This window comes from Symphalangus syndactylus, chromosome 4, assembly GCF_028878055.3.
Source record: "Symphalangus syndactylus isolate Jambi chromosome 4, NHGRI_mSymSyn1-v2.1_pri, whole genome shotgun sequence".
In the NCBI taxonomy this organism is placed as follows: Eukaryota; Metazoa; Chordata; class Mammalia; order Primates; family Hylobatidae; genus Symphalangus; species Symphalangus syndactylus.
In genome coordinates, this window is record NC_072426.2 from 45,964,299 (window position 1) to 45,989,309 (window position 25,011).

Genomic DNA, 25,011 nt, shown 5'->3' on the forward strand with positions numbered 1-25,011 from the left:
GCAAGTTGGGCAGTCAGCCTGGCTGCTCTCTTGGCCTCTGCTTTACTCACTTCAGCATTTCTCGGCACCACCCCCATCCGGAAGGTCCTTCCTGTGGCCAGGCTGTAGTAACCTCACAGAGCAGCAGGCTGGCTGAGGAGGTGTTGAGGTCCCTGTCCCTGAAGGGCATTCAACCAAATGACCCCCAGAGGCTCTCTGCAAATAGCTTTGTTCCTTTCCCCCCAAGCCTTGGTTTCTGCTGCTCCCCTGCCTGTGGGATCTGTCATTCTCTCCAGTCTTCAGAGGTCTCCAGGTTCTTATACTACTCTCTTTAACCCCCAAATAGGAGCCCTTTCAGCTCCTCATAGGAAAGATGAAGCCTGTGATCCCCTCTTTGTTTGCAGGAGGCAGTGTTAGGCCCAGAATGGGCCTTGGGTACTGCCCAGTCAGACAGCAAGGCTGTATCCAGCCAGGAGCAGCTCCACTCCTGCTCCCTGACCAGCCCTCTGCCTCCTGCCACCATGTTTATTTCACCTAGCCTATTGGCCCCCTGCCCTTGTGCCCCACCACCTGCCCCACCTGAGGAGAACCTATGTGCCTGGAGAGTGGGTGGGGGCATATGAGAAAGAGCCGAGTAAAATTCTTCACTGGGAACAAATCTCATTTTCAAGAAAGTCTTGACAAAATGAGGCATTAAATTACAATATTTCGGAGAGCGTCGTACTTCTATTGCAGACAGCCCTTCATCATGGAATCTGAAAGCTGGGAAAATACAAAACTCACTAGATTAAAATAAACCACCTACTGCTCTGGAGAAAAGGCTTATTTATCAATATCAATTTACTTATGATTACTCTGGCCTGCAATTTGTTATTTTTAAGAATTGTGATTTGTGTATTGCTCATGCAGATGTGAAATATTTTTTCTTAAATTCAGTATTTTTAAAAAGATATACTTGTCCTTAGTAAAGGTTAGAAAGTAGTTACTGGGGAAGGGCAGGAGGGAGAAGGCTAGAAAATAAATTAAAACAGGCTGGTGTGGTGGATGGTGAGGAAGCGTGTGTGTGTGTTTGTGTATGTGTGTGTGTCTGAATGGGAGCAAATGTGGACACAGTGAACTAGGAGTCGTGTGAAGCTTTTGGGTCATTAAAAGAGGAAGGGCATTAAGAGGAAAGGCATCCTTATTAACCAAGTTGTCCAAAAGATGGAATGTGTCCTGAGTAGGTAGTGAGCTTCCCACCCCTGGATGTATACAAGTTTGGGTTGAAGGTCTATGAGGGAGGATGCTGTAAAGCACAACAGTTAGATGAGGAGCCAGCTACAGTCATCTCCAATCATGGTGTTTAATGATTTTCTGAATCAGACACATGGCAGGCACATGGGTCTAGAAGGTGGGACACTGTGGGGCAGCCGTACAGTGTGTAGAGGAGTGGGCACTGGATTGGGTGTCAAGGAACCATCATCTTGAAATCACTGGTTCTGGTGATCCTGGCTCCAGGAAGCCTTTGCCCTGTGGTGCCATGCAAAGAGCTTGGTCTTTGGAGCCAGAGCTACCTGGGTTCGAATCCTGCCATTGTCACTTACTTCTGTGAGACCTCAGTCAACTAGACTCTTCCTGAGTCCCCATTTCTTCATCTGCAAAGTGGGTCAGAAAGACCCTCTCACAGGGAGTGGTGATATTTATGAAGTTCTATAGAAAGTTTAGCACACAGTAGGCTCACTCGGCACTTGTCAATATCCTTCCCTTCTGCCTTTCTGGGCCTCAGTTTCCCCATCTGTGAAATGAGCAGCATGCTGAGCATCTCCAAGCTTCTTCTGGCTCTAGATTTCTGTCACTGGTTTTTAGCGTTCCTTGTATGAGGAAGAAAAATTGTTGAGGTGAGGAGGTAGGCCCCCTGGGGTCTCAAGGCCTCCACAGGCCTGCCCAACTGCTCGGACCTCCTTCCTCACCACCTACATCAATGTAGGTGGCTTTCCTAGCTGAAGGACCCACTGTAAGCTCTCCATGTGCTTGATCTGCCTTCGGGAAACTGGATCTCCATTTCATGGGTGGGAAAGTTGAGGCCCAGAGAGGGGAAGAACAGTATGCTTATCTGCCTCTACCACAGCCCCATGACTCCATTTCTTGGGCAACTTCACTGGGGGAGGGCAGAGCAGAGGGCAAAGCCTTCAGAATTCTTGAGAGTTTGGTTTTGGGAAGAGGGGTTGTGCTTGGCCTCTCTCTTTCCCTCTCTCCCTCCTTCTCTCTTTCCCTCTCTCCCTCCCTTCCATTTATGTTTTTATATTTATATTATGTTTTATATTTCAGCCACTACTATTGAACATCTCCTATGTTATGACGGCCCTTGTGTAAGGCTCTAGAGCAACCAGGGTGAAGTAGGCATGCCCTGATCCTAGGGTCTTTGGGGAGTTTAAGATCCAGTGAAAGAGACAGACGTGTGCACACACACAGAGCATGGAGGGTTCGAACGGGGACATCTGTTTGTCACAAGCACAGTGGGGTGGAGGAAGGCCTGATGCAGCCTAGCTGGTAAAATCAGAGGGGTCTCCAAAGGAGGTGATGGCCAAGCCCTGTTGAAGGAGGAGAAGGAACTTGCTGTGGATTTGGTGCCTCTACAGAGCTGTGGCTTGGCGACAATCAAATGTCCAGCTGTGCATTTCACCTGAGGCTGGATTTGGAACCACCCCTTGCTGCAGGCTCTGGGCAAGTCCATTGCCTCTGGAGTAGGAAGATGCTCCTTGGCTGGGCTCCTGTGAGGAGCACAGTTTTGGGGGAGGTTAGCAACAGACAGGCAGGAGAGAGAGCCAACCAGCAGCTCCAGGAGGGTGATGCATTTGCTGGAGAATGGGATGAGGGGAGGGAGGCAGAGAAGGTGGTGACAGCTTTAGGGGAGACTCAGCCTAAGCCCCAAATTTCTAGTTCTGTCAATCTTACTAGGGCCTCAGCACTGCAGGGTTTTAGGGTCATGCCTCTATCCTCCCTGAGGTTCATTTTCACCATTTGGAAAATGAGGTGGTGTTCCCGCCTCCAAGGCTGGTGAAGGCTGAGTGACCTGAGAGGCTGGTGGTGCTCACTGGGCAAGGCAGGACGGGTGGCGCTCTCTGCTCTGTTCTAAGATCGCCTGGTCTGGGTCTGCCCTGCCTGTTCTCACAGAACCTGCAGTCCAGGTGCCGGGTGCTTGTGATGAGTGCAACGAGGGTGACGCACTCTACATACAATGGAGCATGGTTGTCACTACGACTGTTGGCTTGAGAATTGGGCAGAAGAGACGGGGACTGGGAAAAGGCAAGGCAAGAGGATGCTTGGGTGGACTGGACACGCACCCCGTGCCAGGTGCACCTGTGGGCATTCTCAGGTGTGCCGCCTTTGAGTCCTCACTACATCCCGCCACGTAGGTGCTGCCTCCATCAGCATAGAGAGGAAACTGAGGCTGAGCAGGGATTTGAAAATGGATCTCGCACCCCGCCTGATGGTTCCCGGGTGGACTTGTCCCTTTCTCTCCAACTGCAGTAAGGTAACCTGGTGGGACCTGGGTTTCCCACTGAGCCCAGGTTTCCCAGTGAGCTCTCAGGAGCCCAAAACTCCTTCTGGTCAAGCCCCCACCGTGTGCCCCTTGCTCCTTTTGGAAGCTGTGATATTAACATGCGTAAAAACAATCCAAACAGCATCTCACACAATTATGTGGGGAGGAAGTGGCTGTCACAGGCAATCTGGAAAAGATGTATCACTTAACTCAAAGGGAAAATGATCAACTTGCTCTTAGAGGATGTGTGCCTTGCCGTCTCTCCTCGATAACCCCACTCATCCCCACAGGGATCCCCTTCCCCCAGCTGAGAGTGTGCCTGGCAGCTGGGTGGTGGGGCTGTGCCCAGGCCTTCCCTGCAGCATAGTGTCAGGCTGTTCACACTTGAAGGGACCTCATTTCTTTATTTTGTTCAGCCATTGATTCATGATTCATCCAGTGCTCACTGTGCACCTACTGTCTGCCAGGTTCTGGGCAGGCTGGGGGGAAGGCTGCAGCATAGACAGTGACACCGTCACATACAGCAGAGCTCCAACTGCACCACACTAGGCTTGAAAGCAGCGTGAGTCACATCTCAGAGACCCCAGACACAGAGTAAAGGGACTGCTGTGCCTGGGGGGCTGAGAGGGGCTCCGGGAAGGCTCCTCAGTCCCCGCATCCTCAGTGGGAGGAAGGGTCTCTGGTCACAGGGCCCTGTCTGAGCAAAGGCGGAAGCTGTGTCCCAAGTGGCATTTTGCAGACAAGGACGCTGAGGCCTGGAGAGATCTGCCACCTTGCCCAGGGTCACACGGCTGACCCACAGCTCTGCTTGGGGTGAGAACTCCTATTTGTACCTAATGTCAGTGAGGAGGGGCTGAGTGCTGAAGGGGTGTCTGTGGAGACTGGAGAATGTTGTGGAAGGTGCCCTGGAGTGGGTGAGGGTGGAAGGGGAGGAAACTGGCTTGGCTAAAATCACAGTGGGGCAAAGAGAGAGAGACAGAGAGAGAGAGAGAAAGAGAGAGAGAGGAAGGAAAGAAGAAAGGAAGGAACGAAGGAGGAGAAGGAAGGGAAGGAAAGGAAAGAAAGAACAAAGAATAGTCACAGTGGGGCAGAGAGAAAGAGAGAAGAAGGAAGGAAGGAAGGAAGGAAGGAAGGAAGGAAGGAAGGAAGGAAGGAAGGAAGGAAGGGAAGGAAAGAAAGAAAAAAGAATAGGCTCCCAGGTTATTAGATCACATGGGAGGGAGGAGCCTGAGGGAGGCCTTCACTTTCCAGTGTGACTGGTCTAGAGCCAGCCCCGCCCATCTGCAGGGCAGTGCTACCCCAGCCGGGGGTTTGGAGCTCTTGTGTGGGTGGGAACACAGCCGGGAGTGGGCAGTTGCATGCTGTTTGCCTCACTTTCACTCCTTGCAGCCCACATGGGGTTCTGTGCCAGGAGGAAGCTCTCTCTTCAGATGAGAGGCCCAGACTCTGTTGCTGACTCCCTGGCTGATCCTTAGTGTCAAGTTGATCCTCTGAGTGCTCAGTGCCCCTGTCTGTGAAATGGACATAACATCACCCTGTCTAGATTTGCAGTCACACGTACAGAATGATTTTGCAGAGTTAAAGTCATCAGGGAGGTGTTCTCCTGGCGGCTGCGTGGAGTTGGAGGACACAGGATGGAAGCTGCTGGGTTCTCAGCATTGAGATTCCTTTTGGGAAGGTTTTGGAGTGCAAGAGATGAGAGCAGAGAAAGGAAAGGAGAGAAGAAGGTGGAGACTTGGGACACCTGTGAACCTTTCTATTGACTGAGGAGAAGGGGAAATAAGAAAGGACGTCCTGGCTTCCCTCCCACCTCTCTGTCTTGGGGAGGGCAGGAGGGCCTGACAGTGAATTAGCCGGTGGAAGTTGAACAGGCGACCATTAGGAGTGGCCTTGGCCTCACTCATAGTTCTATCGACCACCTGCATGGCCCCTGAGCAAATGGTTTTGACTTGGGAGTGGTGATGGGGTCAGCATCTGAGAGGCTGAGAAGAGCAGAGCTGAAAATGCCTGGGGGTACCAAGTTTGCTCTGCACTTTCAGAGGGGGGCCAGGACTTTCTAAGGGCCATCATGTGAGAGAATGGAGGACAGGCCCAGGACCTGGGGTCTTCCTTTCCATTCTTGGCTCTTGGACCGATGGTCTGAAGACAGGGAAGGTAGCCTCTGTGAGCCTTGTTTCCCTTATCTGTCAAATGAGCTGGCTGGCCCAGGTTGGCTCACCACGGGAGATGGACTTCAGGTGAGGCAAGAGGGGGCTAGGTGAGGCCAAGCTGCCTTTCTGGCTGGGGGTGAGAGGTGGGGCCCAGGGAGGCAAGTGGGGGCTGCAAGGAAGTAAAGGGACTGGAAGAGGGTCTGCACCAAGGGTGAACTTGGCAGTTTACCTCACTTAGTTTTGATAAGCTTCGGTTTCTACACTAGCTTTATTTATTTGTTTATTAAATTCATTTTTTAATTTTTTAAAACTGCTCTGTTGATATGTTATTCACATATGATCCAGTAAGCCCATTTAAAGTGTACAGTTCAATGGTTATTAGGGCATGCACAGATACGTGCAACCATAGTCACAGCCTATTTTGGAACATTTTATCATCTCACAAAGATACCTCTAGCTGGGCGCAGTGGCTCACACCTGTAATCCTAGCACTTTGGGAGGCAGAGATGGAAGAATTACTTGAGTCCAGGAGTTTGAGACCAGCCTCAGCAACACAGTGAGACCTTGTTTCTACGAAAATAAAAATTAAAAAAATAGCTAGGCATAGTGGCATGCTCCTGTAGTCCCAGCTACTCGGGAGGCTGAGGTGGGAGGATTGCTTGAGCTCAGGAGGTTGAGGCTTCAGTGAGCTGTGACTGCACCACTGCACTCCAGCCTGGGCAACAGAGTGAGACCCTGTCTCAAAAAAAAAAAAAAGAAAAGAAAAAAAGAAAGAAGGAAAGAAAGGAAAGAAAGAAAAAGAAAGAAAGAGAAAGAAGGAAGGAAGGAAGGAAAGAAAGAGAAAAAGAAAGAAAGAAAGAAAGAAAGAAAGAAAGAAAGAAAGAAAGAAAGAAAGAAAGAAAGAAAAAAGCAAGCAAGCCCATACTTTTTAGCTACCCTCCCTCCCTGTTACCCCCAGCCCCTGGCAACCACAGATCTACTTTCTGCCTCTAAGATTTACCTCTTCTGGACATTTCACATAAACAAACACATAATATGTGCTTCTTGGTGACTGGCTGGTGGCGTCAGGTTCTCAGGGTTCATCCTCGTTGAGGCAGGTGTCAGTCTCCATTCCTTTTCATGGCTGGATAACATTTCATTGTGATATATCAACAGATATACACATTTTGTTTATTCATTTGTCTGCTCAAGACCATTTGGTTTGTTTTCATGTTTTGGCTATTATAAATAATGATGCCATAGATATTGGTGTACAAATAAGGGTTCCAGTTTTTGCTTTCAGTTCTTTTGTGTATATTCCCAGAAGTGGAATTCCTGGAGCATATGGTAATTCTATGCTTACTTTTTTTTTTTTTTTTTTTTTTTTAGATGGAGTCTCACTCTGTCACCCAGGCTGGAGTGCAGTGGTGCAAACCTGGCTCACTGCAACCTCCACCTCCTGGGTTCAAGTGATTCTCCTGCCTCAGCCTCCTGCGTAGCTGGGACTACAGGCGCCCGCCACCATGCCTGGCTAATTTTTGTATTTTTAGTAGAGACGGGGTTTCACCATGTTGGCCAGGCTGGTCTCAAACTCCTGACCTCAAGAGATCCGCCTGCCTTGGCCTCCCAAAGTGCTGGAATTACAGGCGTGACCCACTGTGCCTGGCTCTATTGTACTTTTATAAGGCACTGTCATACTACTTTCTCCAGTAGCTGTGTCATATTATAGTCCCACCAGAAATGCACAGGGATTCCAACTTTTGCACTTGCTCACCAACACTTGTTTCTTTCTTTTTTTTTTTTTTTTTTTGAGGCAGAGTCTCGTTGTTGCCCAGGCTGGAGTGCAGTGGCATGATCTCGGCTCACTGCAACCTCTGCCTCCTGGGTTCAAGCAATTCTCATGCCTCAGCCTCCTGAGTAGCTGGAATTACAGGGATACATCACCAGGCCCAGCTAATTTTTGTATTTTTAGTAGAGATGGGGTTTCACCATGTTGGTCAGGCTGGTCTTGAACTCCTGACCTCAAGTGATCTGCCCGCCTCAGCCTCCCAAAGTGTTGGGATTACAGACGTGAGCCACCACACCTGGCCTCCAACACTTGTTTTATGTGTGTATGTGTTACAGTAGCCATTTTAGTGAGCGTGAACTAGTGTCTCATTGTGGTTTTGATTTATAGCTCCCTAATGGTAGTGACGGTGAGCATTGTTTCATGGGCTTATTGGCCATTTGTATATCTTCTTTTTCTTCTTCTTTTTTTTAATTGAGATGGAGTCTCGCTCTGTTGCCCAGGCTGGAGTGCAGTGGTGCGATCTCGGCTCACTGCCACCTCCACCTCTCTGGTTCAAGCAATTCCCCTGCTTCAGCCTCCTGAGTAGCTGGGATTACAGGCGCACGCCACCAAGTCTGGCTAATTTTTTTGTATTTTTAGTAGAGATGGGTTTTCACCATGTTGGCCAGACTGGTCTCAAACTCCTGACCTCGGGCAATCTGGCTGCCTTGGCCTCCCAAAGTGCTGGGATTACAGGCCTGAGCCACCACGCCTGGCTGGCCATTTGTACATCTTCTATGGAGAAATTTGCCTCCTTTCGAATTGGGTTGTTTGTTTTGAGTTTTAGGAGTCTTTTCTATACTTTAGATGTTAATCCCTTATCAGGCATGTGATTTGCAGGTGCTTTCTGTGGGTTGCGTTTTTACTCTGTTGATAGTGTCTTTTGATGCATTAAAGTTTTTCATTTTGATGAAGTCCAACTCATCGATTTTTTCCATTTCTTGCCTGTGTTTTTGGTGTCATATCCATAGTATTATCCGTCATTGTTATCTCGATAAAGCTGCACGCAAAGCACGACAGCAGTCGTTTATTCTTTCTTATGTGTCAGGGATCAGCTGGAGGGAGGGTCAGCAAATCTAGGCTGGGCGTGACTGAGCTTGACTCTAGGCTGTGCATAGGTTCTGTCTGCTCACTCTTCTGCGGCCAGGGGTCTGCATGGGGTGTGTTCTTCTCAAATTGAGTGGCAGGAGCTCAATGGGCAAGTCCCTGTGCACAAGGTGCATGCTCGTGCTACTGTGGAGCTTGGGCAAAATGAGTCTCACAGCCAAGCTCAGCACAAACGGTGGGAGACCCCCACATGGGTGTGGACACATCATTCTTCTGAAGAGGAGGAGAGGGCTGGGATCGAGAATCTGATCAAGCCTAGTGATGGCCAAGGGATGGGAATGAGCTGGCAGATTTGAGGCTGAGAGGGGCTAGTGTGGCTGAAATAGAGTGACCGGGGGCAGGGGGGAAAGTCGTATTTAGCAGGTGCGTGGAAGATGTTCGTTAACTGAATTAATAAAAGAAGGTTGCGTGACTGACTGGCTGGATAGAGATGAATGTGCTGAGATGGGAAAGGCAGGGACTGGAACCTATTTAGGGAAGAAATCAGCTCACCGCCAGACCTGTTAAATTTTAGAGACACATGCTAGTGGGCAAATGGCTGTATGAGATGAAGTAGACTCTGCTTGCAAGGATCTGTGGGTCTTCTGGCAGCAGGAGGACAAGGGCATGGCCAGCTGTCCCACGCAGCTGGGATAGATGCCTCCAACAATGTAGTAAGGATGAGGAGAACTCAGCCTCCTGTTCCAGCAGCGTTCCAAGGTGGCTTCATAGATGAAGGGCATTTGAGCTGTAAGGTGGTATGTGAAATGTGGAGCCAGGGAGTGCTCCAGGTGGAGGGAGCCACTGGGTCAGGGCACAGGGAGAACACAGGGTGGGTGACTGGCAGTGACCCCAGTGAGGGGGTGGGTGCAGGTTTCAGCAACATGCCAGGCCTGGGCTGGGGTCTGTGGGCTGTTCCCCTGCTGGTGAGCCAGGGGATAGGAGGAAGCTGACTTTGATCACTCCATTCTTGTCCATGTGCCCAGCGGGGGCTGGGGATATGAGGATCAGGAGCCTCTGCTGTCTTTTTTGGAACTCATAAAAAAAGTGAGAGCCCAGTGATGGCAAAGATGTGGGGGAACCGCTTTTTCCTCATTGTTAGTGGTGGAGGGGGTATAACTTGGTGCACCCTCTTTGGAGGGCAGTTTGCCAACAGCTATGAAAATATGAAAATTTCCTGCTTCTAAATGCACCACTATGCACAGACAGGAACAAAGATATTTGTCGTGGCTTTCTTCATCAAAGCAAAAGATTAAGAACAGCCTAGGCCGGGCACGGTGGCTCACGCCTGTAATCCCAGCACTTTGGGAGGCCGAGGTAGGCGGATCATTTGAGGATAGGAGTTCGAGACAAGCTGACCAACATGATGAAATCCCGTCTCTACTAAAAATAAAAAAATGTTAGCCGGGCGTGGCGGTGGGAGCCTGTACTCCCATGTACTCCCAGCTACTCGGGAGGCTGAGGGGAACTCAGAGACAAAGGGCTTCATGTAGGGGAGGCTGATATCTGTGGCTCCCCACCCTGGGAGTCTCAGGTCGTGCCCTCCCTTCCTGCCCCAGGCACCACTTCATGGAAGCTTCTGGGAGGGATCCAGGGGAGGGCGCAAGAACAGAATAGTCATGAGGTGGTCTTGTCTCCTCTTTCCATCACAGCAGCCTCCCCGGCGGTGGCCTGGATAGTGTGGGCTTTGAAGCGTGGTCATCGGTGACCTACAGGGGGTTGGCCATCAGCAGGTCTAATGGTGTCATCTGCAGGTGCCTTCTTGCACGCACGAACCTCTCTGTGTGTAGCGGTGGTGAATAATCCCCAAATTGTATTTGATTTCTGCAGCGCATTTCTGTATTTCTATTCAAAGTTGAGTGCATCTGATTTTATGGGAATTCATAACGGTTCAAACTAAATTGTGGCACCATGCTGTGAAAATCTCTCACTCCCGAGAAACTGAAACGCTGCCCAGATGTCCCCTCCTGCCCTTTTCCTTCCCCCTGCTCTGTTCTCTCGTGTCCCCCTGCCTGCTGGGCCAGGAGGCGTTGCCTGTCGGCAGGCAACAGTGTGCCCTCTACCCTTGTACCTCCTGACCGGGCTGCAGGGAGAGATGGGAGACGGTCACGGTGGGGGCCCTGCCCCGGGAGCTAGGCCCAGAACTGCCTATTTCCCAAAAGAGGGGAGTGTGCCTTGCTCCAGCAGAGACATGGAATGTGCCTTTCCAGTCTAAGACACCAGGCTTCAATGGGCTTCCTCTTAGGTTTTTTCCTGGGATTCAGAGGTGTTTGGTGAAACCCTTACAGGTCATAGGGAGCTTTGCAAGGAACCACGCTTCCTCCAGCGTGGGCAAAGGAGTGTGGACAGGAAGGAGGGGCCCTCCAGGGTTGCGCAGTGGGATGGGGGCATTTTGTGGATGCATCTCCTGGAGGGGGTGGCAGAACGCAATTGTGTGTGTGAGTGTGTGCACATGAGTGTGTTTGAGAGTGTGTGTGAGAGTGTGTGTGTGGGTGTTTGAGTATGTGTGCAGTGTGTGTGTGTGTGAGAGTCTGGGTGTGTGTTTGAGAGTGTGTGTGAGTTGTGTGGTGTGTGTGTGTGTGTGAGTGTGTGTGTGAGTGTGTGGGTGAGTGTGTGTTTGAGAGAGTGTGTGCGAGTGTGTGGGTGTGTGTTTGAGTGTGTGTGGTGTGTTTGAGTGTGTGTGAGACAGTGTGTGAGTGTGTGGATGAGTGTGTGTTTGAGAGTGTGTGTGAGTGTGTGGGTGTGTGTTTGAGTGTGTGTGGTGTGTTTGAGTGTGTGTGAGACAGTGTGTGAGTGTGTAGGTGAGTGTGTGTTTGAGAGAGTGTGTGTGTGAAAGCATGTGAGTGTGTAGATGTGTGTTTGAGAGACTGTGTGTGCAGTGTGTGTGTGTGAGTGTGTGGGTGAGTGTGTGAGAGAGTGTGTGTGTGTGCTTTCAGGCACAAGCTTTTCTTTCACACTATCGGTCCTCACCTGGGGGAAGGAGAACCCTCAGTGTGGGGCCAAGTGCCAGCCTGGGGCCTTGTCTCTGAGCTTGGGTTTTAGCCCATTCTGTTGCTCGTGGCTGCCTGCAGGCAGGGCATGAGGGAGCCCTCCTGGTGGTGGGAGCAATCCCACCTCCTCGCCTAGCGAGGAAAGACCCAGTGGGGCTGGACTCGGGATGGAGAGGCAGCGCCTCCCGAGCTGGGACCCACTGCCCAGGATAAAAGGAGCTGCGTGTCCCTAGAAATGTCTGGTAGCAGCCCAGGGAGGGGTGTCAGCCAGAGGACTGCCGAGGACTCTCCCAGCTCTCAGAGTCTCCCCTGGTGTTTGCACCTGGGACTCTGGCCTTCAGGGAGGCTCAGGACAGTGCGGGAGAGAACGTCTAATCAGGGTTGTCCATGTGTTCACAGGCTGTGGCAAGATTGTGGTAGGGTGGACATAAACGAGGCCACTGATGTCAACACACTGAATGCTTATTATAGAAGATAGGTGGAATGCAGAAACTAGGTAGAAGAAAATAAAACTTCCCAGACCCTCACCACTCACACAACACCCTGGCTTCACTCCACAGTGCTGTATACGCATACTCCCCTGCATACATTCACACACTAGGAATCCACATACCATCCCCTGTTGCTTCCTAGGGACATGCCACAGTTGAGCCAGTCCCCTGTTGGGTATCTATCATAAGTTACGCAGCAGTGGGCATCCCTGTGGCTTGGTGTCCACGTACAGCCATGACAATTTCCTCAGCTGAGGTTCTGGAGGTGGAATTGCTGGGCCACAGGGTATATGCATTTTCAGGCTCTTTGGACAATTTTCAAAGACCGACAGATTCTCTGCCCAGTTGCCTCAGCTCAGGGGTGTGGGAGCCCTGCTGATCTTGCCCCTCTGGTGGCGGTAAGCACCACCTCCCTGCTGGTGGTTCCCACACTTCTGCTTCCAGCCCGGCCTGGACCTTGGCTGACCATGTCCAGCTGCCGACCCACTGTTGCTACTTGGTTGTCAACAGCCACGCCAGACTCGCCATGTCTCAAATGAACTTCCGATCTTGTCCCTCAGCCAGCTCCACCTGCAGCCTCTCCTGTCCTAGCTAATGGCAATGCCATCCTCCCAGGTACTCGGGCTCAATTCATTCTTGCACAGCCAGATCCCCACTAGCAGGAAACCCTCTCAGCTCTATCTTGAAATATGCCCAGAATCTGCCAGATCCCACACCGCCCCCCTTCCTGGAGCCCATCATCCCTGCCTGCATCCCTGCAGGAGCCTGGACAGCAGTCTAGCCACTCCCACCCATGCCCCCTACAGTGTGTCCTCATCACAGCAGCCAGGGTGCTCCTTGAAAACTGCTTATTCATATCATGTGTTTCCTCACAATCAGTGGCCTACAAAGTGTCCATGATGGACCCTGAGATCTCTCTACCCTCATCTCCTGCAACTCTTCCCACTGTGCACCCCTTCTAGCCATGCTCCTCATGCTCCTCAAGCACACTAGGCATGCTCTTGCCTCAGGGCCTTTGCACAGGCCGCTCCCTCTGCCTGGAAGGCATTCCTCCCAGATATCCACATGGCCCAGTCTCCTGCGAGTGCATGCTCATGTGTCACCTCCCCAGTGACCCTCAGCTGGTTCCTGCGCTGCCCCTTCTTTCCCAGGGCACCTCGCTCCCGACACTGGATGACTCACTCACCTGCTCTGTTGGGGTTGGTCTCTCCCAGGCAGTCTCAGCTCCCCCAAGGTGCAGGTTTTACCTTGTTCCTTTCTGTGTCCCTAAGCTCTAGCACAGTGTCTAGCACACAGTAGGGCATGTCAGGGCAGACGTGTGCAGTGTGGCCAGACCCAGCTAGATCCCTCACTGCCCGAAGCCTCACCTTGCAGCTCACTGGCTCTCTGTGGTATGAGACTTTGATTTGACTTGGTGGGGGGCGGGGGTGATTCCTATGTGGGTGACTCCATGGATGCTGTCACTGAACCACCTCTCAGAGCCTCCCCAGCCAGCCCTCAGCCCAGAGCTGGTCTGAGCAGCAGGTCTTCCTGGGTGATGACGAGAGAAGGTGGTTAATGTGGGCGGGGCTGCTGCCCTAAATCTGAGAAATTTGCAGTCAGCTTCCGCCAGGGACAAAGGTGTCAACCTTGAGGGGAAGGTGGTGGAGCGAAGCAGTAGCGGGTGAGGAGGGGGGAGACTTGCTCACCCCTGATGGAGCATGCATTCTCCTATTGCTACTGGTTCTAGGGGCAATGCATGTGAGATGCCAACAGCCTGGGAGGGCAGGTGAAACAGAAGCCCACCCACTACCCCAGCCATCCGCCTTCTTCTTGGCATATGCCGCTTACCTCCTGCTGGCCCAGCATACCTTAGTTGTGAGCGTGTTGGAATTCTCACTGGGCTCGCTGAGTAGATGCCACAGGGTCTTGCCCAGAGACTTCCTATCAGGCGCCTCCGCAGGACCCTCCCCTGGGTCACATGTCTGAGCTCAGCAAGGGTTGGGGCTGAGGCTGGGAGCCTGGCCATGATGGCCATCAGAATGGAGTTCAAATCCAGACTTGACACTTATTAGCTGTGTGACCTTGAGTAAGTTGTTTAGCCTCTCTGAGCCCCAGTATGTAGAATGCATTGTGTATCACAATGACTGGCATATAACATAGACTCAGTAAATGTTAGAATTGTGAATCTGACGTGTGTGTAGCTTAAGCCCTGAAAACTGGGAGCCCTGGGATTTTCTCTCTCCTGATGGCCTTGGGCAGTGACAGTCTGTTTCACTTATTTGACACCTAGCACATGTTTCCAGTCACGGCCGTATGTTCTCATGGCCCTATGTCCTCCTACTTGCCTGGCACAAAGTTTGGCATGAAGGAGAATGTTGGGAATTGGAGTCTGAGGGCTTGGGGCTTGGCTGTGTGTCTTCTTAGGAGGAGGGCTCTAAGCCAGCACTTGAGAGATTTGGGGGCAGCTGGCTGTGGCTCTGCCCGTACCTCTGGAGCAGATCTCTGGCACCTATCCCAGGTCCAAGCAGGAAGCCCAGCACAGAAGGGTGTGTCTGTGTTTCCTGATGCAGTGGGGAGACATGAGGGTTGTTGGGAGCTCAGGCCCCATCCTGAGGGTGGGCCTGAGGATGGTGGAGGAAGCCACTTGGCTGTGCTGAATGGGAGGTGAGGAGGCCAGGAGGCTGGGGGAACAGCTATTGCACAGAGCAGAGTGAGGTCAGGCTCTCCCTGGGGACCCATGCTGCTCACCATGGCCTCAGTACTGAGGAATGCCAGCAGGCAAAGCAGTGTCCCTCACCACATTGAGGCTGGAGGTCAGGGCTTAGGAGCCTGTCTCTTCCCTCTGGCATCAGCCTCTGCTCTCTCCGGGCCTTGCTTTCCTCCCATAGACAGAGGAACCAGAGGAAGAAGATCTGGGACCTCAGGGAAAACCCAGCAGCAGGGAGGAGCCCTTCAGGCCCAGCTGCTTTGCTTTACCCTTTGGAGCCTGTGCCACCTTGACCTAGTGTTGGTGACACCTCACCCTGTGGGGAGGATGGAGGCAGAGTCAGGTTGGAGCTGAGATGGTCCCTGCTTCTGAATGCTCTGGAGGCAGTCCCTGCCAATCCTGCAGAATTAAGGTTGTGTGCGTCTACCCCTGACTGATGGATCTGGGCACTGAGGCAGTCTGATCGCCTCCGATGGGGAAAGGAGAACAGGCACTTAAGAAGAGAGGTTGGGGGCCCAGTGTGCCTGGCAGTGTTGGAGCCTGAGCCTGCACTGTGGAAAGCGAAAGGCATTATGCACGCATGTGTGTGCAGGCGCTCACTTTTTGGCAGACATTCACCCTGTGTTTTTGTGTGATGCGTATTGTGCTCCATGAGGGAGGGGCCATGTCTTCCCCTTTTACAAAGTCAGGAAACGGGAGCAGCAGCATGGTGTGATGGAAACATCAGGAGACTCTGACTCAGGCAGACCTGGTCAATCCTAGAGTGACCTCTCTGAGCCTCAATGTCCTCATCTGTAAAATGGGGACAAGAAGACCTACTTCATGGAGGTATTTTGGAAGATTGAGTAAAAATAATACCTGTGAAAATCCTTGGCCTATGGGATTGCCTAACAAGTGTTCATTTCCTTCCTTCCCTCCTTCCTTCCTTCCTTCCTTCCACCACAAACTTCCTGCAACACCTAGCAGAATGGTGTGCTCTCCTCAGCTATTTGTGGATGATGTTCTTAGCAGATGTTGTTTAATTCTCATAACATCTGGTTTGGAATGGCAGAGGGCTGGAGTTTTTTCTGTAGAAGATACTCACTCACTGTGAGATGTCAGATTGTCACTTAATTGCGCAGTGCCTTGGTTTCTCCACTTGTAAATCAGGGATAATGCTAGTGCTGCTGGCTAGCTTCTTTGCAGGTTATGATAGGGTAACGCAAGATAACAGATGGAAAGTGGTTTGAACATTTAGAGAAAGGCATCTTGCTCAACCCCGCTAGTAGTTAGGGAAATGCAAATTAAAGCAGCAATGCTATACCATTTTTCATGTGTCCGATTGGCAGCCATTTAAAAGAGAGATCACTTCCAGGTGGGCACATAGGCCCTCTCGTATACTGCTGGCGGGACTGCGAATTGCCACAGCCTTTTCCAGAAGATAATATGGCAGTGTCTAGTAAAAGTTCACATACACACTCTGGGTTGTATTTAATTGACCCAGCACTCCCACTGTTGGAGAACCACATTGAAGAACCAAATCTCAACACAATTATGTACAGAGAGATGTTTGCGGTGGCATTGCTTGTGGGGGCGGGAACCTGGAAACATCCAAATGCCCATCGGTAAGGGATGAAATCTCCATTAGGAAACATCCATACCATGAGCTATTATTATCTCCTAAAAAGAAAGAGGTAATTCTAAGCAATGTTGGCCTGGAGTGCCGTCTGTGGAATTTCTTGATGTGCGAAAAGCAAGTTGCTTGTATGTGGAGGGTAACTCCATTATTCTCAAAGTAAACAGTAGCCTCACGGCTCTGTACATGTGTGTAATGGGAACATATTTCTCGGGTGCAGAGAAAGGCCTGGTAGGATGCATGCCAGGCCTTGCCTGCCCACTCTGGCCATGGTCGTGTTTGACTCACAAAGTAATCCTTACAAATAGAGTTATTTGCCAACATTTAAAAATTGAATTCATGTGAAAAGCCTGATTTCTAGTTTTTCATTGAGAAAAATCAGAAGCCCCGCCACACTGGGCCCACATTCCCTCTTGGCTGAAACACATCAGCAGCTGCCACTTTTCAACAGAGAGCGTGTGGACTCCAACTGGCCATCATCCCCACCCACCCAGCAACACCCTCATCTAAATTCCCTGCTGGCCTTGTAAGCATTTCAGTTTGCAACCCCTGTGATAGGCTGTTAATATTCAGAAACCCAAGGCAGTGGAAACACAGGGATAGGATGTGTAGGGGGAAGAGTTGCCTCTTATTAGTCAAATACATCTTAGAATCTTTTGTGGTTCATCGTACATAGTGGCTCACGCCTGTAATCCCAGCACTTTGGGAGGCTGAGCTGGGTGGATCACTTGAGTTCAGGAGTTCGAGACCAGCCTGGCCAACATGGTGAAACCTCGTCTCTGCTAAAAATACAAAAAAATGAGCCAAGCGTGGGGGTGCGCACCTGTAATCCCAGCTACTCGGGAGGCTGAGGCTGGAGAATCACTTGAACCCAGGAGGTGGAGGTTGCAGTGAGCCGAGATCACCCCACTGCACTCCAGCCTGGGTGACAGAGTGAGATTCTGTCTCAAAAAAAAAAAAAAAAAAAAAAAAAAAAAGAAAGGAAAAAAAAGAAAAAGAAAAAGAATCTTTTATTCTTCAAATAACTGTCTCATACTTTGTAATTAGGATGTTTTAAGTATAATATTAGAAGGAAAGCAAAGGGGACTGTGGACTGGACTGTTGTATGTCATGTTGGTCAGGAACCATCTGGTAGGGTCACCTCATTGTTCACTGGGGACATGGGCTGAGAGGGATTGAGGCCCCTCCAAGTCCAGAATTAAGGGGTCCAAGCTCTCAGCTCTTTCTTAATCCCTTACCCCTATATCTTGGCAGAGATGTGAAAGTCTCTCCAAAAATCCTTTCCTCCAGCTCCATTCACTGCCCTATGTCTTTCCTGGTCACTTATTGACAAGAGAGATAGGACACCAGCTTGGGTCTTGATGCTGGCTCTGCTCTCTAGTTGGAGGTCTCTGAACAAATTGCCTAATGGCTCTAAGCCTACTTTGTGAGCCAGGGAGATGAACACCCCCCAGGCCAGATGCACAGTAGGTATGCACTGAAGGATGATGTGTGTGAGTCTGGCCCTGCACTACCAGGGCAGACAGTTCCATAGGAGGTTAGGATTCCTGGTTGGTGAGTGTGGTCCCCCTGGTGTCACTGCTGGGCTCTAGGGAGGCCTGCTCCTGAGCCGCTGGAGGGCGAGGGTCCTGATGGAATGGGACCAGAGTGGGGACTGCTGCCATATGGGAGAGAGATGTCTACCCTCCCAGCCACCCTTAAAAATAGGATCTGGTCTTTCAGAACCTCTGTCAGCTGAGCCCCCGATCTCACTAGAGCTTAGCTCTGAGCCCTTCAAAATTCAGCTTTAGCCTCCACAGACTTGCTGTGAGGTCCTGGGCAGGTCACCTCCCCTCTCTGTGCCTCTTTGGACACCATGGCCTGCTGCATCCCTTCATATACAAGGTTATGGGATAATACGGTGAATATAAAAAATAAAAAAACAGGAAGAGATATGCTCATTGGGCACTGGTGGTGGGCTTGGGCTTGTTGGACTTGCCAAGCTCCCTGTTAGACCCCTGTCTTCCCTGTCAGTGTTCATCTCCTCAGTGCTGTCCCCAGGATAACCAGGCTCTGTCATTCTTGGGGGATGTGGTCCTGGAGGCTGAAGGCAGCAGCCCCTGCCTCCATCTACTGGGCCTAGAATATGTCACTCTTTGCCCAGAATCTCCACGCAGGACAGCCAGCCCCCATGAGGGCAAAGAGGACCCGATAGGCCCCAGCCTCACCCAGTGACTCACAGGCCATTGTGCTATACCCAGGATAGGACAATGTTAAAACCAAATGATACAGACCCTCTCCTTTCTCCCATGTGCTCCCAAACCCTCCATCTGAGTTGATTCCTTCTCCTCCCTTCCCAGCCCCAGTTCTCTCTGGGCCTGCAGAGGTGGGAGGGGCTGAGGAGCAGACCCCCTGCCACCCAGGAAGCTTCTCACCCTCTTCTCTTTCTTTGTGTCCCCAGGAGCCATGGGGTGCCGTGTTGCCACCAGCTGCCACGTGGCCTGGCTTTTGGTGCTGATCTCTGGATGCTGGGGTAAGTCCAGTCCTCCCCGTGTCTATCCCACGGGCAGCCTCTGCACGGGAGGCCAGGCTGGAGGGTGTTGGGGCTGGTGGTTCATCTTTGTGCCCTGGGACTCTGGAGACACTGCCTTACTGTGTGACTGAGGCACATACTTCCCTCTCTGGGCCTCAGTTGCCTTCTGCAGCTCTCACAGGGCTGAAAATACCAGCTGTCCCCAAAGCCTGGGACACAAGAGGGAATGGGAGGAGCTTTGAGAAATACTTGAGCTGTAAGGGAAGGAGGCACCTGTGAACGTGAACCGTCCTCCTCCTGGGGTGCAGGGACTGGCCACAGCTCTATTCAGTTCCACGGCTGTGTTCTGAGCACCTGCTGTTTGCACTGTGTGTGACCTACTGCACCCAGCTCTGAGGGAATGGAGGAAATAACTCATTCTCAAGAAGCTCAGAGCCTGGTAGGGGAGAAAGACACTTGCAGGATTTCCTATACTGCAGGGTGAATAGAGTGGTAATGAAGGATGGGCGTGGCTCCAGGGATGTCCATCAGAAGAAAAGATGAATTGGGCCTGAGGGGACAGGAGAAACCCAGCCAGAAGGGTCAGCATTTGATCTGGGCTGTGAAGACCAAGAAGTAGTTTTAAACTAGGTGAGCAGGAAGAAGGGCGTCCTGCTGGAGGGCATAGTCTGAGCAAAGGTATGGCAGCCAGGAGCCTTCCCCTCTGCCCTCCTTTCCTGGCCTTGCAGCAGCCAGCTCAGAGTGCCAGCTCCAGAGCCCATGGAGGAGGCTAGGAGAGGCCTGGGCATTCGCTTCTCGCTTGGCCCCTGGACAGCAGGTGGTGGGGAGCAAAGCAGCCCTGGGCTGCACTAAAGGCAGGCCAGGAGAGCAGGCACGCCTGATGTGGCATCTCCCAGGGCCATGGCATCCCCAGAGAAGAGCCGTGGGCACGGTGTACCTGGTGACACACACAAACACATTCCTGTGAGGGGCCAGCTCCTTCTCCCCTCCAGGGAGCCAGGCGGAGTCTCTGGAGGCTGCTGCAGCCTCGTGCTTGTTGGAGTGTTGCTAGCGTCCTGCAGCCTGAGTATCCCTCGAGGATTCCCTCTCCTTGCCTCCATGTTTGAAGGGATCCCTACTGGAATCCCCCCTGTGATGGGGAGCTCGCTTCCATTCAGGCAGCCCAGGAGTACAGCACAGTCTCAAAGACTCTCAGAGTGCAAGGGAGCCTCAGGCGCTTTTTAAACTCCCAGCACATTTTACAGAGGAGACACCAAACCCTGGGGAAGCTACTGGCCCAAGGCTGTACAAAGCAGGAGTCTCTTATCTTCCATGGGGGCTTCTGTCAGGATATCACCCCCCTCACCCTGCTCCCCCCTGCCTCATGTGGGAGGCTTCAATAGGGGCACCTGAGAGCAGCCCTGGCCTCCATGTTTGCTGGAGGGCAGGAGTCAGGACACTTTCTTCAGCCTCCCCGGGGACTCTGCTACCTGGGATCCACCCTCCTCCCCCATTCTGTTCCACTCACTTTCTTCATCCATTAAAAAGAAATACATTTGGCCTGGCATGGTGGCTCTTGCTTGTAATCCCAGCACTTTGGGAAGCTGAGGCAGGAGGATCACTTTAGGTCAGGAGTTCAAGACCAGCCTGGCCAACATGGCACAACCCCAACTCTAATAAAAATACAAAAATTAGCTGGGCATGGTGGTGGCGCACACTTGTAGTCACAGCTACTTGGGAGGCTGAGGCACAAGAATCGCTGGAACCCAGGAGGCAGCGGTTGCAGTGAGCTGAGATCACACCATTGCACGCCAGCCTGGGTGACAAGAGTGAGACTCTGTCTCAAAAAAAGAAAAAAGAAAAAAAAATACATCAGGAGAAATAAAGCAGGTGCTAAGCCCTTGGCTGCTTTCCTCTGTGAGATATGGCAGTCTCCCCTTGAGCTCTCCAGATGAAAGATGCTTCGTGCATTCAGGGTGAGGACAAGAACAGAACGTACAGCCAGAGCTGACCTCCTGTCTTCCACTCCCGCTTCAGCCAAGGGGTCCCTTGGGTGAGTGTCTTAACCTTGCTGTGCTTTAATTTCCTTATCTTTAAAATGGGAACAATAATAGGACTTTCCTTCTCGGGTTGTCAAAATGATCAAATGGATTAATCTGTACATCAAGCACTTAGAATAGTGCCTGGCACAGATTAAGTGCTTATTAAGCGTTGGCTCCTTTATTATCAGAAGTTATCTTTCTCTAAGGGGAGCAAGATGGGGCATAGAAAACAGAGAAGCTAAGCAAGTTGCCCAAGGTCACCCAGCAATTCTATGCCAAAGCATGTGTGGTCGGCCTGCATGTGGACTAGCCTGCCTTGCCATACACACAAGGGTCTCTCCCTCTCTCATTGCTTGGCACAGTCACCTCTTTCTGGTCCCTGTCTGAAGCAGCCAGTGCTGTTCCTTTGGCCTAGTGGGGCAGTGGCTGACTTTAGAGACTGGGAGAGAGTGGGTGACTGAACCACCTTCCCAGGCTGCCCTCTAGACACCCACCCCGACCTAGCCCTTCACTTGTGCCCCAGACCAGACCACACTGCCCTCATCACTTTGTTTCCACCTGACCCCGTCGCCCCAGCTGATCTCTCCTCCCCTCTCTTGTAGTCAGGGATGGGTAGGGCTCAGGGATGTCAAAACCCCTTGCCAGCCTGCCTTCTCTCTTTGAAGCCTCCTGCCCTTCTCCCCTCTGGCCTCAATGTACTCTAGCAATTCTCCTTCTTCATCCGTGGGCTTGTTGGGGAGGCAGGAAGCGAAGGCCTGGGCAGGCCTGCCCCACCCCATCCTAGACTGACCAGCCAGCAAGCATCCTACTGGATCACTCCTTCTGTCCCCAGGCGCTGGGTGGGAGAGGCCTCTGACCATGGGGCCACCTGGCTTCCCCACCCGACAACATGTCAGGCTCCTGTCCCCTGGGGCTCACGTGCGTGGGCCAAGCTGCAGTCACCTCAACAGTGACCAGGGCACACGGGACACCTGTGGCTGGGAGGCAGGACTGGAGGGCAGGGCAGGGCTTTTTGTCCCCATCCTGAGGCTGGAAAATGGGGCGCAGGGCGAGGCAGAGGGAGAGGGATCTGCCTAAGCTCCCCAGCAGCAGTGGCAAAGCATGCAAAGTCCCTGACTCCTTGAATTTATCCCTGTACTCCCTGTCCAGTGCGCCTTCCTTGTCAAGGGGTGACTGGTGGGGGTACTCTGAGGCTCTCTCCAGCAGGGATCTCAGCAGAGCCACTGCGCCTTCAGCCCCTACCACCGCCCCGAGGCCTGGGGAGGCGGCCAGGGCTTGGACTCAGGCTAGCCTGGCTGGAATCTGGACCCTCCACTTGCCTGGGTTCTTCATGCCCTCAGAGGAACCCCCATCCCACAATTCAGGGTGAAGTTTATGCTTCCTGGCTTGGCCCACCCTGATCCGGTGGGGACCTTCCTCATACAAGCACACCGACGTCCCTTCAGTCCCCGATCAGGTCCCCTGGATGGCACCTCCACGCCGCCACCCAGCCTCTGTTTACCCCTGTGTGTGGGAAATGCTTGTCATTCAGCAGGCAGCTGGAACGCTGTGCCCTCTCTGCGCCCTTCTCTCCCCTCTCCCCTCAGGCCCCTTAGGGTGCTGGAACTAAGTAAAGCAGGCACATGTCTTCCCGGTCTGCCTTTGCAGGCTGTAGTTGGGGAATGGCCGTGGGGGTGGCAGGGAGGGTGGGAGAGGGTGGGAGAGGGCTCAGGGCAGTGCTCACAAGCCACAGACCCACAATGGGGTGGGCCACGTGGGGCCTGGGACAGAGAGAGGGGCCCTGCACTTGGGAAGCTGGGATTCTCCTTCCCCCGAAGAAATCACCCCCTGCCCCTCCCCTTATATATCCACTTACATTCCCGCTTCGCTGGAGGCCCCAAAGCTCCTGAGCACACAGCTGCTGCTCTTTAACAGTGGCTTTGAGAATAAGCCACCTGTCTGCCCCGCCTGTGGTGGGCCTGCTCTGGGAACATAGGTCCTGCTTGGTATGTGGCAGGCGACCCACGTCCCGGAGTCTGCCTAGCTGTCTGTGCAGAGCTCCCAGCGACTGAGTGTCGGCAGGCCCTGTAAAGTAAAATTTAGAAATGAACGATGCCACTGCAGGGGATTTTTTTTTTCCTCTCTGGTTTCCTGGCCTCACCAGCCCAAACCAGCTATTGAATTCTCTGGGCACTCATCTGCCTCCGCTGGGCTGCGTCCTGCTCTCCTGTATCCCAAGCCCAAGACCCCCAGCAGGGATCAAAAGCCTTCCCCTCGGCTGCAAAGGTGGCATATTTATTAATAACAATGTTAATACTGGCTACCATTTATGGAGTACTTGCTGTGTGCCAGCGGCACAGCGCTAAGCGCTTTATGTATGTAATCTCATTTAATCCTCAGGTTAGCCATGAAGTCCTATTATTATGGCTATTTTACACATGGGTAAACTGAGACATGGGACGATCATGTGGCTAGAAAGAGGCACAGGGGTGTTTCAAAAAAGGTGAGGACCTTGACCACCACCTCTGTCTGAGGCTGTTGTACTCCTGACATGAGGGTGGGGAGGTGTGTATGTGGGTACATGTGAGTATTTGGGGTGGTCAGGGAGGGCTTACTGGAAGAAGGGCCAATGAAAATGAGATTTGAAGGATGAATAGGAATTTAGCAAATGAAGGCAGAAGGGCTATCGGTCCTGGCCAGGAAGTGAGAGAGGGCAGAATGAGGGACTAGAAACGGCATCAGATTGGCTGCCTGAGCACATCGAGGTGGGGAGGAGGAAAAGAGGCCAGAGTCTCCCAGTTCTGCCTGGTCCCAACTAGGAGGCATCTTGGGTTGGAGGAGGAAGTTCCATACCCAGATGCCAACCTTCTCACGCTCTGGGAGCCTGTCACATGCTCTGAGGGAGCCCTGGGTCAGCAGAAAGGAAGGGAGAGAGAGCTGCCCCATACACCCACACTCAGGGCCCCTGGAGGGCCGAGCAGTTGCCCCTGATGGCAGGTGCTGCACAATGACAGTCCCACTTCCAGGTAACCCAGCTGCCTCCTGGTTGGGAGGGACTGAGGGGAAGTGCCCTCACTTGCCTACTGAAGGCCCCTAGGAGAAGCCGGGGGACAGGTGGAGTCAGCCTCAGGGAAGCTTTGTGTGGGGGCTCCTCATAGGTGCTAAGCTATGTGGGTATCACCCTGACCCCCTCCAGACCCAGCCCCCTCTGAAGCCATCACAGAGCAGCACATGGTTAACAGCACGAGCTTTGGGGTCTGGCTTCTTGGATGGCCACTGCCACTTGCCAGCTGTGAAAGCAAGGCATGTTGCTTATTCCCTGGAGTTCTCATTTTCCCCAGTAAAATGGGGATGTGATAGCACCTGCCTTGCCATCAGGATTGAGTGAGGTGGTTTAAATAGCTGGTACAGAGAAGGGGTTCCTGAGATGGCAGCTATTATCATCATCGTTATTATTCTGTGGGATCACCTGGCCATTTCTTCACACACCAAATCATCTTGTGGGTCGTCTAAGTGTCAGGCCCTGTTCTGGGCACCAGGGTTCCACCCGTCAACCAAGCCCTGTCCTTGTAGAGCTCATATTCTGCTAGAGCCACGCTGCCCACGCTGCCCAATAGAAAGACAATGCAAGCCACACGTGATTTTAAATGTCCTAGGAGCCACAGTAGAGACGTAAAAAGAGACCAGGTGCAACGGCTCACGCCTGTAATCTCAGCACTTTAGGAGGCTGAGGCAAGGGGATTGCTTGAGCCCTGGAGTTGGAGACCAGCCTGGGCAATATAGTAAGACCCTCCCCACCGCATCTATACAAAAAAATAAAATAAAATAGCCTGGCATGGAGCATGCCTGTGGTCCCAGCTAACTGGGAGGCTGAGGCAGGAAAATCGCTTTAGCCTGGGTGGTCAGGCCTGCCGTTAGCCTGGGTGACAGAGAGAGACTCTGTCTCCAAAAAATAAATCAGAAAAGTAAAAAGAAACAGGTGACATTCATTTTAATCATATATTTTACTTGATCCAGTATATCCAAAATAGAATCATTTCAATATATAATCAATGTAAAAGATCAATGAGCTGTTTTACACTAATTTTTTTCATACAGAGGCTTCTAAATCCTGTCTTTTGCCTGGGGAGCCCTTCTCGTGTGCTTGCTCCGTGTGGGCCGTGCTCAGC

The 25,011-nt window shown here is 52.1% G+C and overlaps 1 protein-coding gene across 2 annotated transcripts in view; it reads left to right on the forward strand.

Annotated features, from left to right (window-relative positions):
• Positions 1-25,011, forward strand: part of CDH23 (cadherin related 23) — a 419,760-nt gene that overhangs the window by 25,322 nt on the left and 369,427 nt on the right. For both annotated transcript variants that reach the window (XM_055274603.1, XM_063637206.1), the window contains exon 2: positions 18,771-18,842. In XM_055274603.1, the coding sequence (XP_055130578.1) occupies positions 18,776-18,842 (67 nt within the window). In that variant the 5' untranslated portion in view covers positions 18,771-18,775. The remainder of the gene's footprint in view (positions 1-18,770; positions 18,843-25,011) is intronic.